Source organism: Melanostigma gelatinosum (genome assembly GCF_949748355.1).
Source record: "Melanostigma gelatinosum genome assembly, chromosome: 2".
Taxonomy (NCBI): Eukaryota; Metazoa; Chordata; class Actinopteri; order Perciformes; family Zoarcidae; genus Melanostigma; species Melanostigma gelatinosum.
Window position 1 is genome coordinate 15804496 of NC_136635.1, and position 16154 is coordinate 15820649.

The window sequence follows — 16154 nt, forward strand, 5'->3', positions numbered from 1 at the left end:
CTCACTCACATCTAATAACCCCTTATTCATATCTACTTGCCAGGTGGGGGCGGCAAAAGGTTCACGGTATTTAGGGTCAAGATGAAAGTCAATACTCAAACTCTGGGGTACTACAGGAGTAGGCAAAGGCCTGAGTGGAGCTCAAGACCCGTCTGATTCCTTTCCCCCCCCCTTTACACTAGTTGTTTTGCTTTTTTGATCAGGGAAAAATATACATCTTCTAAGCCACATGTAATAGAGCCGCACACTATGGGACATCTTGTATGCAAACAAAAAAATAGCAACATGAATATAACAGCTAATGTGGGTGTTAAATAAAGTATGCTTTGACAGGTTTTGCCTTTCTTCGTAAAACATTATTTCTTAATACAGATACAAGACACTTAAATGAGAAGACATGCTAATACAACATCTAAGGTCTTCCTTCTGACCCCATCATTCCCTGCTTCCCAGTAGAGCGGAGCAAGCAAAGTGAGTGCAGCACGCCCAAGGTCAGCCTGTTAGCCTCTGATAATTAAAAACAAGCCCTCTGAAGGCAGCAGAGGTTAAACGGGGAGGTTCACTTTTCTGCCTGCGACATGACACTGAAATTACACACTCTGCCAATAATGCTAGACATCTCAGAAGTATGATCAGCAACTAAGACCATCTGCTCGTTTGTTTAGTAAAACAACAAAGCTGATACTATTAAAAAAAAGCATTGATTTGCTTGTAGTGCTCATTAATATTGTTTTTCCTTCTGCAAACGATGGAGCATAATGCTTTACCATAAGAAACAAAATCCTTTTTTTTACTTAAAAAAAATACAGGGGCAGATATTTGTCAGATTCTTTGCTGCCAGCAATGATGGAGCAGTGCACATTTATAACTGCAGGAAATACACACAAACAAACTGCCTTAACAATTCCTAATCCAATTAATATCCTCTGCATTGTACATGAGGTGAGCATTGTCTAATGACTGCCACACTCTTGAACACATTCCTGTCTCTTTGTGTGCGAGTGTGTCTGTTTGTCAATGTCTCATTCACCTCTGCCTGGCCTGGGCGCTGAGCACTGGGCTGGATATGAGGGCATTAAGTGTGCTTCAGTGCACCGCACCATTTAAAAGGCAGTGCAGCGCCAGCCCCGTTTGCCACAAGGCTTGTACAGGCTCATTGCCCAGGGCGACCGGGCAGGCTGACCCAGGCTAGGCCCAGATGTCTGGAGTGGAGGAAGGCGTCCTGGTGCACTGTGCCGATGCTTTCCAGTATGGCCCAACATCTGTCTCATCTGCTGGCACCCAACCTGCTCTAACCCCTCCTCTTGCCTTTCTCTATCTTACATCTACAGTCTACGTATATGTTGAAGTCTATCAGTTTCTCTTTCTCGCACATTCACACACAAACACAGCCCATCATCTGTAAGTGTGTGTGTGTGTGGGTTCTCCAGGCCCAGGGGCCCCAGAGCCAGCCCTCCCATTCAGTGCAGCTCACTGCATTATCCACTCTATCTGTCCATCTGTCCCTCTGTTCACCACTGCCTCTATCCAGCTGCTCACATAGCCGTCCTATTAGCCAGCCTTCCACACACAGCTAGCATCGCTGCACTGCTCTGGGTTACCTTCAAAGCCCGAGCTCCTCTGCTCATAAACACAGAAACAGCTGCTCTCTACAGTATGTCTGTACTCTCTTTTCTCCCCTCCTCCTCTCTCCCTCTCTCTTTCAAAGTCAAAAGTGCTTCACTTGTTAATGATGGAAGCCGTTTCTTCACATCTGTACTACAGAGGCATTTACAGCCAAACAAAAGATAATGTGCAGTTTGCTGCTGTCCCATTTTCTTCCTGTTTGTCCCTGACTGTGTAACACTCTTTCTTATCACTCTAGTAGTCTAAGCCTCCGAGTACTCCTTCAGATGTGTCTGTCTGCTTGAGATCTGGTCCGGGTTGTCGCTGAACATGTGGGCTGCTTTTCATCTTTACAGTGGGAGCATTAGCTGAGGCTGGGCCCAGGTTTATCATGGGCCTCGAAAGATGCCATGGCAAATACGGCGGATGGTAATTGCGGCGTTAAGTCTTAACTCAAGCGGCTCGACTTCCAGCGCTATAAAGCATAAGGATGTGATGGGCCTGGACAATTCAGGGGGGGAAAAGCAACACACAGACAGAATGAGCAAAGAAAAGAGGATGGGAGTAATTCAAAGAGAAACACACAAACTGAGATACTGAGAGAGGGTTCAAGATGTGGATGGGAAATTGGAAAAGCAAGACAGTGAGACAGAGACAGCAAGCGATAGAAAATGGAGCTTTGACTGATTGAAAGCAGAGGGTTTCTATTTATTTAGGCCTAACTGTGATACTGCATACAGAGAACCCAGATGTTCTGTTTTATCCAATAACACTTTCTTTAAAATGGCTTAAACGCTAAAGTCTGCTTCCAATGATAAAAAACGGGACTTTCTCAAAGGTCCTCCTCCTGTTTACTGGTTCTGTAAAAAGGACGGGCGATGCAAGGTGTAGCGTACACACAGCAAATTAAGTGCTATCCCAAATAGAAAATTCTTTTGTGGAATTTGGGAAATCCCTTTCTTGCCTCTTCACTCAACTGAATATAGTAGGTGTCGGGACAGATTGGGGTACAATCTGAACACAATTTCCTCTGTTAGGTGAGAGGTGTCAGTTGTAATCAGGGAAGGACAGGCAGGGATCGAGCCATTGTTTCCTGCTGGTCCTGGGCTCATCCCCGCTCTGTGTGGCTACTAATGAAGAGGGGCATGTCGCGCTGGATAGTTTACCCGCCTCCTCTCCTGTGAGTTGAGGACGAGAGCCAATCTGTCAGGAAAACATTGAGTGAAATTGCCTTGTGGTACAGCAATGCCTGGTGACAGCCACTTGCAGACTGCCAGCCACCGGAGTGATGCTACCACCTCGTATTGACAAGCAAATTACAGTCTCCAACACTCAAACGCATCCTGGAAGATTCATTTACATCCATCAGCTCTTAGCCTTTGTTACCTTGTTGGGTTTTCTTCTCTTTGGAGAGAGAGGGCGGGGAATAGGGGGGAAAGATCCCAGACTGTTATGACAGAGGAGATTGTGAAGCGGCTACGTGGCCAACATTAAGACTGACGGAGCGGCTAGCCTCACTGACCGGATGGCTGATCACATTACCTCTTCAGCATTGTGGGAATTAATTCTTCCAATAAGATAATTTTTAAGGTTCATATAATGCACAATCTAAACTGAGTAAATTGGTGAAAATTATACCTTGCCATGCAGCTGACAGGAAGAGATATTTTAATTTTGGGGGGCAGCCTATTCAGCCATATGTGTGGGGGATTTTGTGTGTGTGTTAGGAAGATGAAGAATTGGCTGGGAGGTGAAACTAGAAAAGTTCAGAACAGTTTAAATGTTTAGTGGAGTACTGTGCTTAAATCACCTTATTTCATTTTAGTCATGTTTTATCCCAAATAATCTTACCAGTGGCGTTTAAATTACAAGTTGCACCATCATAACACTGGACATAATGTGTTAATTTCAAAGTAGCTGTCACATTTCTTTTTTCCTACAGGATTCCTAAGGACCTCTAGAGTGCAGCTCAGATACTTCACTGCACTACTTTCAACTCAAATTAAATTGTTCTTGTTCTGTTGTTCTCCTCTGCTGATTGTGTCATTTGTACCTCTGAGCCCTCTCTGTCAAACACACACACGTACTGGAGTATACTTTTCAATAGTTTCATTTTGAAGGAGAAGAGGGTGCTGAAGCTATTATTGCTCCAAAGGGAGGATTCAACACTAACTTAATTCCAGGTCTGGCTTGATATGATGTTTTTAATCATAGCAGGCTCCCAGTGCTTTGTAGAGTAAGTGGTGGCAGTCACATGGTTTGTTGATCCCAGCTATGTAGAAAAGGGCATGTTTGACTTGCCTTGCTGTTTTAAGGGGAGTCTCTATGCAGGGTAAATAGCAGCCAGCAGGCGGAATATGGGACAGGCTGACAGACTTCAATTAATGGGAAATGCACCTCTTTTTGTTGACTGTGTTTTGTAAAGGTCAACCAAGTCATGGTCTTGGAGGCACTGTTTTTACCCCATTCCCAGGGTTAGATACATCATCAGAATGAATCACTCTCCCCTCCTCACCCCAACCTGTCTCATCTGACCTCATACACCATTATAAATAGACTCTGCATGCCTGTCTGAACTGCCACTCCTTTCCAATGGACCTCTACATGATACACAAACTAAGCGACACACATACACTCCAGAAACATATTCACATACACAGTCTCCACCTTTTGCTCCCACAGACACACATCTTCAAACATGAGCAGACTCATTTAACACCTTACATGCTTCCAATAGCTCCTCTCATGGCTGCATAATGACGCACAACTCTTCACAGCCAGCTGCGTGCATTGTTAGAACTTGCCAAGGCTCGTTAACACCGACAGCGGTAACCTCAGAAGGACAAATGCCACATATATCATTGTGCTACGGGTTCCTCCCTCGGTCTTGAGCTCTCTTGTTTTGTCATGACATACTTCTTTCTGCTGTTGAGCATCACATGTTGCAGCTTTCAATAATGTTTCCCTGTTGTTGACAAAGCAGCATTGGCCATTTGACTAACTGTCAGGATAAATGCTTTTCACTCCTTTATTTGCTTCGTTTGTCTCCAAACAACGGATTTATCGTTTCAAATAGATCTACAATTACTGCCAACTGCAAAGGAAACTGATAATTGGAGAAGCAGGGCAGCTGAATAAATAGGGTTGTTAGTCAGCCTACCGTTTCTACTTGTATGGTTTTGTTTATGGAAATAAAAGTCAGAAGAAAAGTTAACAAGGGAATCATTATCACTAATTTGGGAACAAAGGTCATGCACAAGCTCAGCGAAGCCCTGGTAACAGTAGTGACAACTTAAAGGATGGAACGAAGACAATTATCTTTATTAAATATTATGGCCTCAGGTTAAGCCCTGACCTGGGTTCAGCTTTTTTTAAATGCTGTGTGAGAAAAGTCCTGGAGGAGCCTGTAGGGCTTGGAGCCTATCCCAACATTTTATGTGGCACAAAACCCTGCTCAGCCTCACCGTGCATAACATAACACATCTACATATTAAAATTACTCAGATTGTTTGCCCACTCTTTCTTCTCAGTTGTCTTCCTCGCAGAGATAAAATATTACAGTGGCTCTACTAGACAAAAGCATTAATAAGGAGATTCTTTGCTTACACAGTCAATCATCTTCTGATAAATTCACTGGCGATTCGATTAAAGCAACTAAAGTGATTCTCATTCTCTTTAATAACTATTATCTTCCTAACTCCTCTGCCTGCTAGAGCTAGTGGGGATAAATCCTCTATAAAACAGGATAAATTACATATGTAAGGTGATAAGTGTGTGAGCTGGGGGCCTCCAGGATTATTTAGTGTGCAGCTCATTACTTAGCGTACAGCTGCTTAGCCATCCTTTCTACCCCGGGCTTGGCGGGCGTCCCTAGCATTCTTTGTCATAGTATTGTACATACCTGAAGCTGAAGGGGGCTGAATCCTGACGCTGCTGCAGCTGCCATTGTGGATGGAATGAACTGCACCGGGTAGTTATCACCTGTCAGAGAGGGAGAGAGACAATGCATACAGGTTCAGACAATGAGCCGGCCCACAGCGACCAGGCAAGTGCCAACAAGGATCCTGGGCCATCCACTACTTTACCACAGCAATGTGGCACATTGCAACGAGCCCTCGGCTTCAAGCCCAAACATCTGCATGAACAAAAGGGTAAGCTGGTTTGACTGGAGCAGGATTACTTAGTCCTCACCATTCCCTCCTTCCTCCACCTGCACAGTACTCCTCCTGGAAATAACTACTATAGTTTACAAGTTCTTATGTGTGTGTGTGTGCGTGTGTGTGTGTGTGTGTGTGTGTGTGTGTGTGTGTGTGTGTGTGTGTGTGTGTGTGTGTGTGTGTGTGTGTGTGTGTGTGTGTGGGTGTGTGTGTTCAGAATACATGTTGAATATCTCCCCTGGTGTTTCATTAGAGATTATGTAAAAGGGCCAGCATGTTCTCACAGGCAGTTCATACAGCTGTGGACTTGCCTGGCTATTGTTCAACACTACATTGTTTGTTTCTGAATGATAGCTTTGGCAGCACAGTGAAAGCACTTGTATGCAAACTGGTTACAACAAGTGTGTAGTCACAATAACAAGGTTGGAAAAAAACCCACACATTCTTATCTCGCGTATCACTGTGATCAAGCAAGGAAGAATGGGTTCTCCAAATGGTAGCTCTATTCATTACTACTCACTACTGTTGGCCTGCCATCAGCACGTTTGTCAGCAAGGGATATAAAAATGGCTGCTGCATGAATGATATCCACGAGGATGTATAACAGAGTACCAGACACTTTCACACACTCAACCTAGTGTGTTGAGACGGACAGAACAGCCCCAGTGAGACTCGGCAGCGCAGCGTTCATGGGCGGGGGGGGTTAAAGGATGTGTCTGGAGGAGGTGGGGTGCACAAAGGGAGTGGGGAGGGGTAGTTGCCCTTCGCTCAGACCCCACTTCTGCCTGTCACTTCATCTCACAAACATATGGAGCCATTAAGCCACAGACAAGGTAAATGTATATACCTTCTCTTTCACTTTGCCCTCGCCTGCTCGCCTCACTTTGCAATCTTGTACAGCACAGCACAATGTGATACAGGCCATGGAAATTCAATCCCCATTTAGTAGCAAATAAAATCACACAGCAGAAGTGGTTTCAAATAGTGCTGGCTTGGATGTGCGGGGGTGCACTGTGGTTATTTCTACACCTCCCTTTTTTTGGTATCGCTTTCTCTCCGTCTCCCTCTCTCTGTGCCGTCTGTGACGTAGGGGTTGGGAATAATAAATGGCTGGATGTCTTTGGATGTCATGTGAAACCTGGGGAGGGTCATGTGCTAAGTGAGCACACCACCACTGCTGGGGGGGGGGTCTCGGGCTCCAAGGTCTCAGTCTTGGGGGCACACAGTCGAGGCACCAGACTCCAGCAGAATGGGCGCTGTGCCAGGTTAACGTCACTGGTGAAAGGGAATTACATTTAAAACTGTGTTTTTTATTTTACTGGCCATGGCTGGTCCCATGCCCAGAGCGTGGACTCCGAATGCAAAGGGTGGGGGTGCAAGTGACGCCATGGTCACATCAGGCTATATTTCCCTGCTCATGCGGTGCCATGAAATATAAGTCATAGATCTGCTGAAGGTTGACAGATGTAGCGGAGACCTTTCTTAGAACAGATCAAATGATGATGAATGAAGTATATGACGACAACCCTCAAACCTGATCTTACCGTTTCACTGGCTTTTACATTATATTGAAATACCAAAGCTGTTAGCAGAAAAACAGGCTTACATGAAAATAAGAAATATCAGATGAGGCCATAGAGTAAAACAAAAAACTTAAGTCACCAAACTTAATTTAATTACAAGAAAAACAAAACATTGTCCTAAAAACCCAAAATATGGTAAAAATACAAGATTTGAAATAAAATAGCACAAGTGAAATGTCAACTGTCAGCAGGATGTCTATGTGGAAGACTATGGGGTTATTCTGCAGGTCCATTAGAGGCACATCAGACTGAATGCCGCCATGTCTGTGTAAACAGTGCAAACAGACAGGGAAGTCTATTTGTTTAGAAGATGAGTTGATGTTTCTATGACTGTGCTTGTCTACCATGCAACACCAGGCCATTGAGCACAGCCAGTGGATGGGGTGATGACTTACCACTACGGTGCCAGAATGACTCTGTTGCCATGTGAGCACCACAGGGCTGGGGGTCATAAGCAGTGGTCCCTGGGAGCTTTCTCATAATGATATCAGATTAGTGTGCCTTAGTCTTGGAAGTGAATGCTTGGCCACTCACTTCATGGGGAAAGGACACGGCAGCATCCTGTATACCCTGCAGGTGGTGGTGATAACATTGTACTTTCTGGATATATGGTGTATATTGTGTTGGCCGTGGACAAATAGAGGTTTTCAAATACCTCTCCTGACTACACGAGTCATTTTCTTCAGACCCCCTTTGCTTTTTCTTCATGAACTCATGAATTATGCAGGACCTATACACATGGCGACCCCTGACCATGATTCCGTAATAGCTCCTGTTATTTGAACTAAAACATTTTCCATGTCAGACCTATTGCAGAAAGCACACAAGTAAAAGACTCCCCCTCAGGCACTTTGTTTAAGCTGTCATGGCTCCATAGTTTCAAAATAGCTGACTTTCTTTTTCATTCTGTGGTTTTATAGTTAATTCATTAACTGCACTACCACACCTTTTAATGTTCTGCTGCAAACCTGCTGACTTCCCAGTGCTTCTTTTTCTGTTTTTAGACATTTTCCTTGTTCCAGTATATACTGTTTTATAACAACCAGGAGGACTTTCCTTTTTCAAGCCCACTAATAAATGCTTTTCTCCTGGACAGTGAGGTTTTCACTGTATCCTTATATTTGCATGTATGGGAGTGAGAACTAAAAAAACAAAAACAACATATAAACACAGTTTAATTTGATTAGATAACTAAGAGACACATCTAAAAAAAATTGCTAAGCTCTGGGATCAAGAAAGCCATGTGAGGGGAAAAGGTTAGACTGAGATTTTTTTAAATATTTAAAATAAATACAGTAGTATGTGGTGGCACATCTTTAATCCTCTCAAGGATATAAGGGTGTATGAGGTTACTGCTTTGGCAGGGCATTGGTTAACATGTTGAAACAAATTTTCTAAAAACCTTTTTCTATTTTGAAGGCTGTGGAAGGCTTCTCTTTTACTTAATTCAAACAGACAAAGGGAAAGAAAGAGGCATGCTGTTACAGGCAGTAACAACAGTTATACATGCAGGAAAACCTGCTCCTTACATCGTCCAAGCTATCCACCTCGTAATTGTCTTTTAATTACTTAATTTCACAATCAAAAGACATACTTGTGTGAAACTGTAAGAGGGGAGTTGCTCTCTATGCAAATAACAAGGGGAAGACTTTTCATGCAGGGTTCATCTCCCTAACCTCCGACAGTGGATACAAAACAATTACAGAGCCAGCACAGTCCTGAAATATTCTTTAATGTTGAAGACGTGTTGATGTTCCATTGCTTCTCTACCTATATCTATTGTTGCACATGGACTATAACATTCCCAGTCCTTAGTCTCAAGTTCAGACAGAGCCGAGCATGCCAGCGGCCTCAGGTGTGAATCAAGCATTTGTTTGTTGCTGTAGCAACTTTTAGACTAAAAATCATAATTATGAATTTAAGTGTAAGGTAAAAGGACATGGCAAGAGAGAAAAGGCGGAGGACAAAATGAATACTTAAGTTGCATACCTGGCTTATAAGACATTCCCGGAGGGAAGAGAAATCCTTGCTGGACGGCAGCTGCTGCTGCCAGAGTGCGCTGGTCGTGTGGAAAAATGGGGATCATGAGCGGAGACATGTGACCCTGGACCTGCTGAACAGATAGGGAGCAGAGATCAGAGAGAGGCCCAAGCATAGGCATGGTACACAGAAACACAGAGCCCACTCAGAGGGAGGCCAGATCACAGCTCCTGCTAACGCGTGCTGACAGGGGCTCTGCGGCCCTGACGGCCCTCCCGTGCTCACACAATACCTGGCCGAGCTACGCCTGCCCTTAATCCAAACCACAATTTCACCTCGGTACATCAAAGACCCCCACATATGCACATATTGTTCCAGCATCCGTTAGAAAAAGCAACATGAAGGAGAGAGAGCAGAGAAGCTCAGTAGGTCCGTATATGGATTCTTTGGAGAATTACTGTACGTGTTGAGAGAAGCATTCACCGGCACGCTTGCTGCTGCAGTAGATACAACATGTTAGCAAGAGGATTGCTGAATGTTTTACACAGGAGACCCTCACCTCAAGGGAAGATCAAATTCTCACATAATCTTGGATGATCATTTATTTAGATGATAAAAGCCTAAAGACAATCCAGTAATTTACTCCAACAGTTTTCAGCAGAGGAAAAATAGCAGGCAGTTGAAAAATGCTCGCCGCTTGCTGTATTTCATTTTAATGTCATTCTCTGACTGTCTGTTCCACTCACACATTAACCTTCACCATCCAGTCTGTTGCTGACTTGCCTACTGAGAACATCAACCCAAACCCACTGCATGTGTGTGTCAGGGGTTGGGGAGTAGCTTACGTCTCAAAAGTGGTGCGTGGGGGTTTTGCACACATGTTACAAGGTCCAATCTTACTGTCATTCTCTGCTTCCTGAAACTCTATGATGGGGAGCAGCGCGGCTACCATGGGCCTGCGATGGTTAATCTAGCACTGAGCCAGGCCACCTCAGGGGAACCTGCCTGGAAAATGGGTTAATAAAGGTCATCCTCCAAAAATAAACACTTTACAGAATGTTTCTCCATTCAGCCCTCCTTAAAATCAACTCGCAATAAAAACGGGTCTGGGTGCAATTACTGCCGCTGCATTGGGGCATGAAATCAACCTGCTCTGAGCAATGACTTTTCCCCCCATGTTCTGGCTGAGGTCTGCTATGATATCCACTTTTTCAGCGTGTGCTGCTCCCCCTGAAGACCCTTTCCTGGCTTAGTCGCACCCAGTTTCTCTCAAAGCTAGCACCCTGAACCTACTTAAAACTACTCTATTGATCTGTCTAGAGGTGCAGAGCTAGACTGAAAACTAAATATATAGAACCATTTTATGCCGACTGAGCTTTTACAGAAGTGCAAGTGCAGAAAGTGCATTATAGAAGAATAGAAAAGTATGAAATTCTTCCAAAAGTAAATCTGTAAAATGTGCCGCTGCTGGAGAAAAATAAATGGCCAAGGAGACTGCGACAAATGACCTTAAATAAAACATTGCTTTATAGGGGTTTGAGTTCCAAGTTTCCAGGCTGACTGGATGAAAGATGAATCTTGGCCTTGCATGTATGGAACATATGGAAAAACACAATAATTAATGTCACAACATGAGGTAGGGCCAGTGACAGGCGGGGGGAACACTGGGGAACACAGCTTTTCTCTGTCTGTGTATTTGGACTGTAAAACCAGATGGAGTCTGTTGCTGAATGTGCACTAGTCACAGGGCAGCAAAGGGCTCCCTTAAGTCCACATCGCTCCAAGTATGTTACATGTGTTGCAGGGTAGTTCATACATTATTTTCATGAATTAACTAACATGCCTCAGCAGTAAATTAGAAGTTACTTCAATTTTTTTAAACTAAATTATTGACTGTCAAAAATTATATATCTATAAACACTCTCCTAAGTTAAAACATCTCTGCAAGACCGCTGTACATGGGCAACTTTATTGGTCTAATGTAAAAGATGCTCATAAACAAAATTCTGACCATACTTCTTCAAATCAAAACCAGCAAAACAAACTGATCCACGACCAGCTGCTTCATGTGAGGAAAAATGTGTCAAAAATGTTCTCATTCACAGAATCCCATACATTGTTTTATAAGACCAATGTGAATGCATTTAACTGAATTAAATCATACAAGAGCTGTCGACAGATTATATACACCGAGAGACAGACAGCAAAAGGTATCAGACTTGGACGTATTTTTCTCCAGTACTAAATGTCAATTTTATAATTTCATCTGCGATATCAGCTTTTAGTACTTTTATTATTTTAAAATATGGAGCAGAATATACAAGATTCACCGAGGCAAGGCAGAGTGTAAATGTGCGTTGAAGGGGAAATAAATGCATTGAGTTTGAATAGCTGTGATTTGCAGTAATGAGCTCCGCGCATTAAAGTTTAATTTACGGCAACTAATGTCAGAGAACGGCAAATCAAAATCTGAGGAGCTTCAAGGTGGCAACAAACAGTGGAGGTTAGTTGAGCTGTCAATTAACAGCTGGCACAGTGTCTGAGCAGATTAAAACATTTTCACAAGCGCTTTTTTTGACTGTTAAAGTAAAGTAGAAGAAGTAGAAGAAGAAAAATAAAGAACTATATAAAGAAAAACACAGAAACAAATTGTGTTCATGTGTGTGGCTTCCACTCTCCCTCTGTTACGACAAACCCAGCCCTCCCCCTCCCATTAAGAGTTACCCTCAAGTTCATCTATGTATGGGCTGAGTGCCCAGGATATTTCTATTGCCAAGATGATCTTGAGGAGTCTGAGAATGAAGTGGAGCAGATGTGAGCTGGGCACTTGGGCAGCGTCCCCCCTTCTCCTCGTAAATACAGCGGCATTGTTGTGCTGGCACTGCTCTTCCTTTGTCTTAGCACTGCTAAGTACTGGATAATGTCATTTCACACCATCTGCCCCCAGGCTTCATTAAAGATACATGAATGGGCTATCTTATGAGGAACAGGTGCTATTGTTTGTCCCTCAAGACCCAGCACTAAGGATCTGACTCGGAATACTTGAAGAGGAGCATCTGTAGTGATCAGTCAGACAGACTTGGCTGAGGCCCCCGTCTCTGCCAGCAAGCACTCCAACAGAGGTTTCTGGGGGAACTCAGCCTCCTTGCAACATGTATCATCAATTCAGATGACCTGATGAAGTCTGTATCAGGCCAGCATGCAATCTGTTTCACTCTCAAGGAGACGCTGGTGTTTGATAAATAGAACTACTTTGCAGTTCTACTGCAAGTAGGATACCATACAGATGCCATATTGTTAAAAGACTAATATACTAATTGTTTGATTTTTCAAAAAAACATTACAGGACAATTAATTATTTTTGCAATATTTAGTTCAGTCACATCTTATCCTGGTGTAGTTGTACTATTTGGCACGTTTCTTTCTGCCAAATATAAACTCTTAGTTTTGCTTTGTGTGTGTTATTGAGAAATACTTCATTCAACCTCTTTTCAATCATATACTCAATCATTAATTCCAGGGTATAAAACTTAGAGAGTACAAATGAACCAAGTTCAACAAGAAGGCACTTACAGTCGATCAGCTGACTGTACAATGGTTTACAATAGCAGCCCATCATATAGGGTCTGACTGCAGACGACGAGTCAGACGACTCATCTCTGAAAATACACAAAGTTAAAAAGACGGGGTGGACTTGAAAGAGCTCCCTTTATTTATCCTAGCACTTACAACATACACTCACACCCCCCCCCCCCCCCCCCACACACACACACACACATTCAAATTATTCAGCTTTAATACTGCATTAACCCATGAACGCTGTACTCTTGCAACTAGATTTATTTTGTATTATTCCTGTGAGGCTTACTTGTGGTGAAATACAAATAGAACTTAGCATATTTAAGATCAAAGATGCACTTTTATAATTATTTTTTGACAAGCCGTGTGATAGAAAAAACATTTCACTTTTTAACATTTTTTTTACAGGCTTGTATTAAGCTCAGGTAATGCTATAAGGTATTTATGCCGTGAGTGGTGTTGTTTTTATAGACATGTAAGCATCCACCTACAACACACGAGCAAGCAGCTCCAAAACACTGAGTGCTAATGGAGATGTACAGCACATTACAGCACCGACTTGGGCCCCTGTCAACACCCATATTCCTCACTGTCTGTTATAGCCTCTACAAAGCACCCGGGAGGCCTTAAACCCCCCTGCTGGCTTTCCCTCTGAACCCCCTTGCACTTCCATGCACTGATCCACACTCAAGTTTTGCTACTCGCTATGCACCACAATGCGCTATGTGAAGGAAACTGGGAGAGTTTTTGTTTTTACTGCCAGAATCAGTCAGTATTAACAAGATTAAAAGACAAAAGGGGCAAAAAAAGACGCACACCTACCTCATTCTCACTGGGTTTCATGGTTATTAGGTTGAAAGGACCCGTGAGATCCTGGGTTTAACATCCTGATTAATTGCTACTTGACACCTTTTAAAACCCCTCTGACACATATGCTTATCTTGGATATAATCTGCATCTAGGAGACTTGTGAAAGTAAAACCCCTTCAAGTATTCTATGAACATACTGACAACAATACAACTGCAAGCTGCCAAAAATTGCTGATGAGCTCATGGTGATGATGTTCTTAATTCTGTACAATAATTTCAATTATAATAAGCGCCTTTCCCATTAGGAAAAGATCACAATCTCCAGTAATCATTTGGAAGAGGACTCAAGTTTCACTGACATCTCATTTTAATAAAATTACTTCCACACTTTAGTAGCTGTCAGATCCGCAGCTCTCGCTAACCTTCTCTTTCACATTTTCTATAGAAGGGGTTCTGTAATTTCACCCAGGGAGGATAGACTCCAGCTGTTGCTGTAAGAACTGATAGTTCACACTTTGTTCCCCCCCCCCCTGCTCTCCGCTGAGCTGCACACCGAACGCCTGCGAGTAGAAATCACCTTTTGTGATCCATTTAAAGGGAAAGTGATCTTGAGGAAGCTGGCACGTCTGGCTACATCCCAACAGCAGCACACACAGTAAAACTGACACTAGACAGCAGGATATGTTTAACACCCGCCACTGTGTACACAGCCCGCTGGGTGTACACTGTACTGGAGCCTAACCAGGAGGAAAATCACTCAGTGGAAGCACTTCTGGGCTGTTGAATCCTCTGTGTTGCTTCAGGATTTTTTCCCCCATGAAACAACGGTATTTAAGCACATATTACTCTTTCACTACAGGTCACTTATCAGCCGGTTATACTGCATACACTGGACAGTTACTTCGCGCAGCAGACGCACACATTAATCGAACGGAGATGTGGTGGTGTTTGGATTTGTCTGTAATGGTAATCAGACAAATAGATCAATACATTTGCACCAGACTTTGATGCTCCAGAGTTCAGGTCTTCATATTACCACCCACTAGCCTGAAGCACAGTGTTCCAGCTTTCCTGCTCTGAAAATAGGCGCACTGGAATTGGGGATGGCAAACACACTGGAGGGGTTCAGGTCACTAACAAAGGGCCCTTGTCAAGTCTCCAACCTTTCCCCTCACTTCTTTCCTGCAGTCGTTGCACAGCAGCTTTCCCCACGGAAGTCAAAGATAGATAGCTGAAGCAAAAAGTCAACAGTGTACAAGCACTGGACTGAAAAAAAAGCCCCGTAATAATTTCTCTGAATTGTTGGGGTGCAGCTTTAACCCTGACAGCAGGCACTGTTTGCTCAGGTTTAAGTGTAACATTGCACATCAGTCATGCCTCTGTGTGTATTACACTGAGTGTTGTTCAGGATAAAGTGCAGCAAATCCAGACACTTGAGTGAGGTCAGACCAGAGGGAACAACCAATAGATGACTTCTTGTTCCACTAATTCCTTACACAGTAAAACAAGCCTTCTTGGAAAGCAGCCATTCCAATATGTCTATATTAAGTCGATGGGCGCTTGAAAGCAGGGTATCCATCCCGCTGACCCACCTAACACAGCCCACCCCAAATCCCTCCACTCCAGCCCTCCTCCATCTCCTCGCTCCTCCTAACTTCCGTAGAATTCTGGATAAAGCGGCAGGCTACTGTTTGCTTAAATACACTGCCTGGCATTTACAGGATTTCTGCACACTGCTTAATGTAGTTTCAGTATTAAATGTTGTAGGAAGAATAATAACAGCTTGACCTCAAGTATGATGCAAAATAGGCAGACAGAAAACACATTCATAGATACAAGTCAGTGCTTGGGCAAGACCGTTTAAATGATGCGTTGATACAAAAAAAGATGCAAAAATGCATTTCTAGTCATGAAATGTGATATGTGTAGGTTTAGTATAAATTGTGTATATAAAGAAAATTGTACTAATTATTTCAATGAAATGTATCTGTTTCAAAAAAATTATTCATTTTGAAAATGAATATCAAAGTCAAGCCTTTAGATATGTTCTTACCTTTTAAAGCTTTTTCATTGGTGTATGTTTAAGTGACCAAAAATAGTTTTCATGCTACAGCTCTCTATTACATTACACCGTGTGTGTGTGTGTGTGTGTGTGTGTGTGTGTGTGTGGGTGTGTGTGTAACACAGTAACAGCAAAATGCATTCCTACACGCTGACACCATGAATTGGGTGCACACAGCAACACAATCCTGCTTTACACCCTTAACATGCAGATTATTTTTAACAGGAAATTCAGTGTTATATTTCCAAAGAATATCATCTCTTTTATGGGGGGTAGGGGGCATACATGGAAGTAAGAATTAATAAAAAAATGTTCAAGGTCTGTCCATAAAATGAAGGTTCGCAGTAAACTGGCCAAATCCACGGGGACTCCCTCAAA

The 16154-nt window shown here is 43.1% G+C and overlaps 1 protein-coding gene across 2 annotated transcripts in view; it reads right to left on the reverse strand.

Annotated features, from left to right (window-relative positions):
• sox6 (SRY-box transcription factor 6) overlaps positions 1–16154 on the reverse strand; it is a 129920-nt gene that overhangs the window by 29354 nt on the left and 84412 nt on the right. The window contains exons 9-10 of one of the 2 annotated variants that reach the window (XM_079285347.1): positions 9335–9455; positions 5507–5586 (exon numbers count right to left, since the gene is read on the reverse strand). In XM_079285347.1, coding sequence (XP_079141473.1) covers positions 5507–5586; positions 9335–9455 — 201 coding nt within the window. Of the gene's footprint in view, positions 1–5506; positions 5587–9334; positions 9459–16154 lie in introns of both variants that reach the window. The other variant, XM_079285346.1, reaches the window with a different exon arrangement.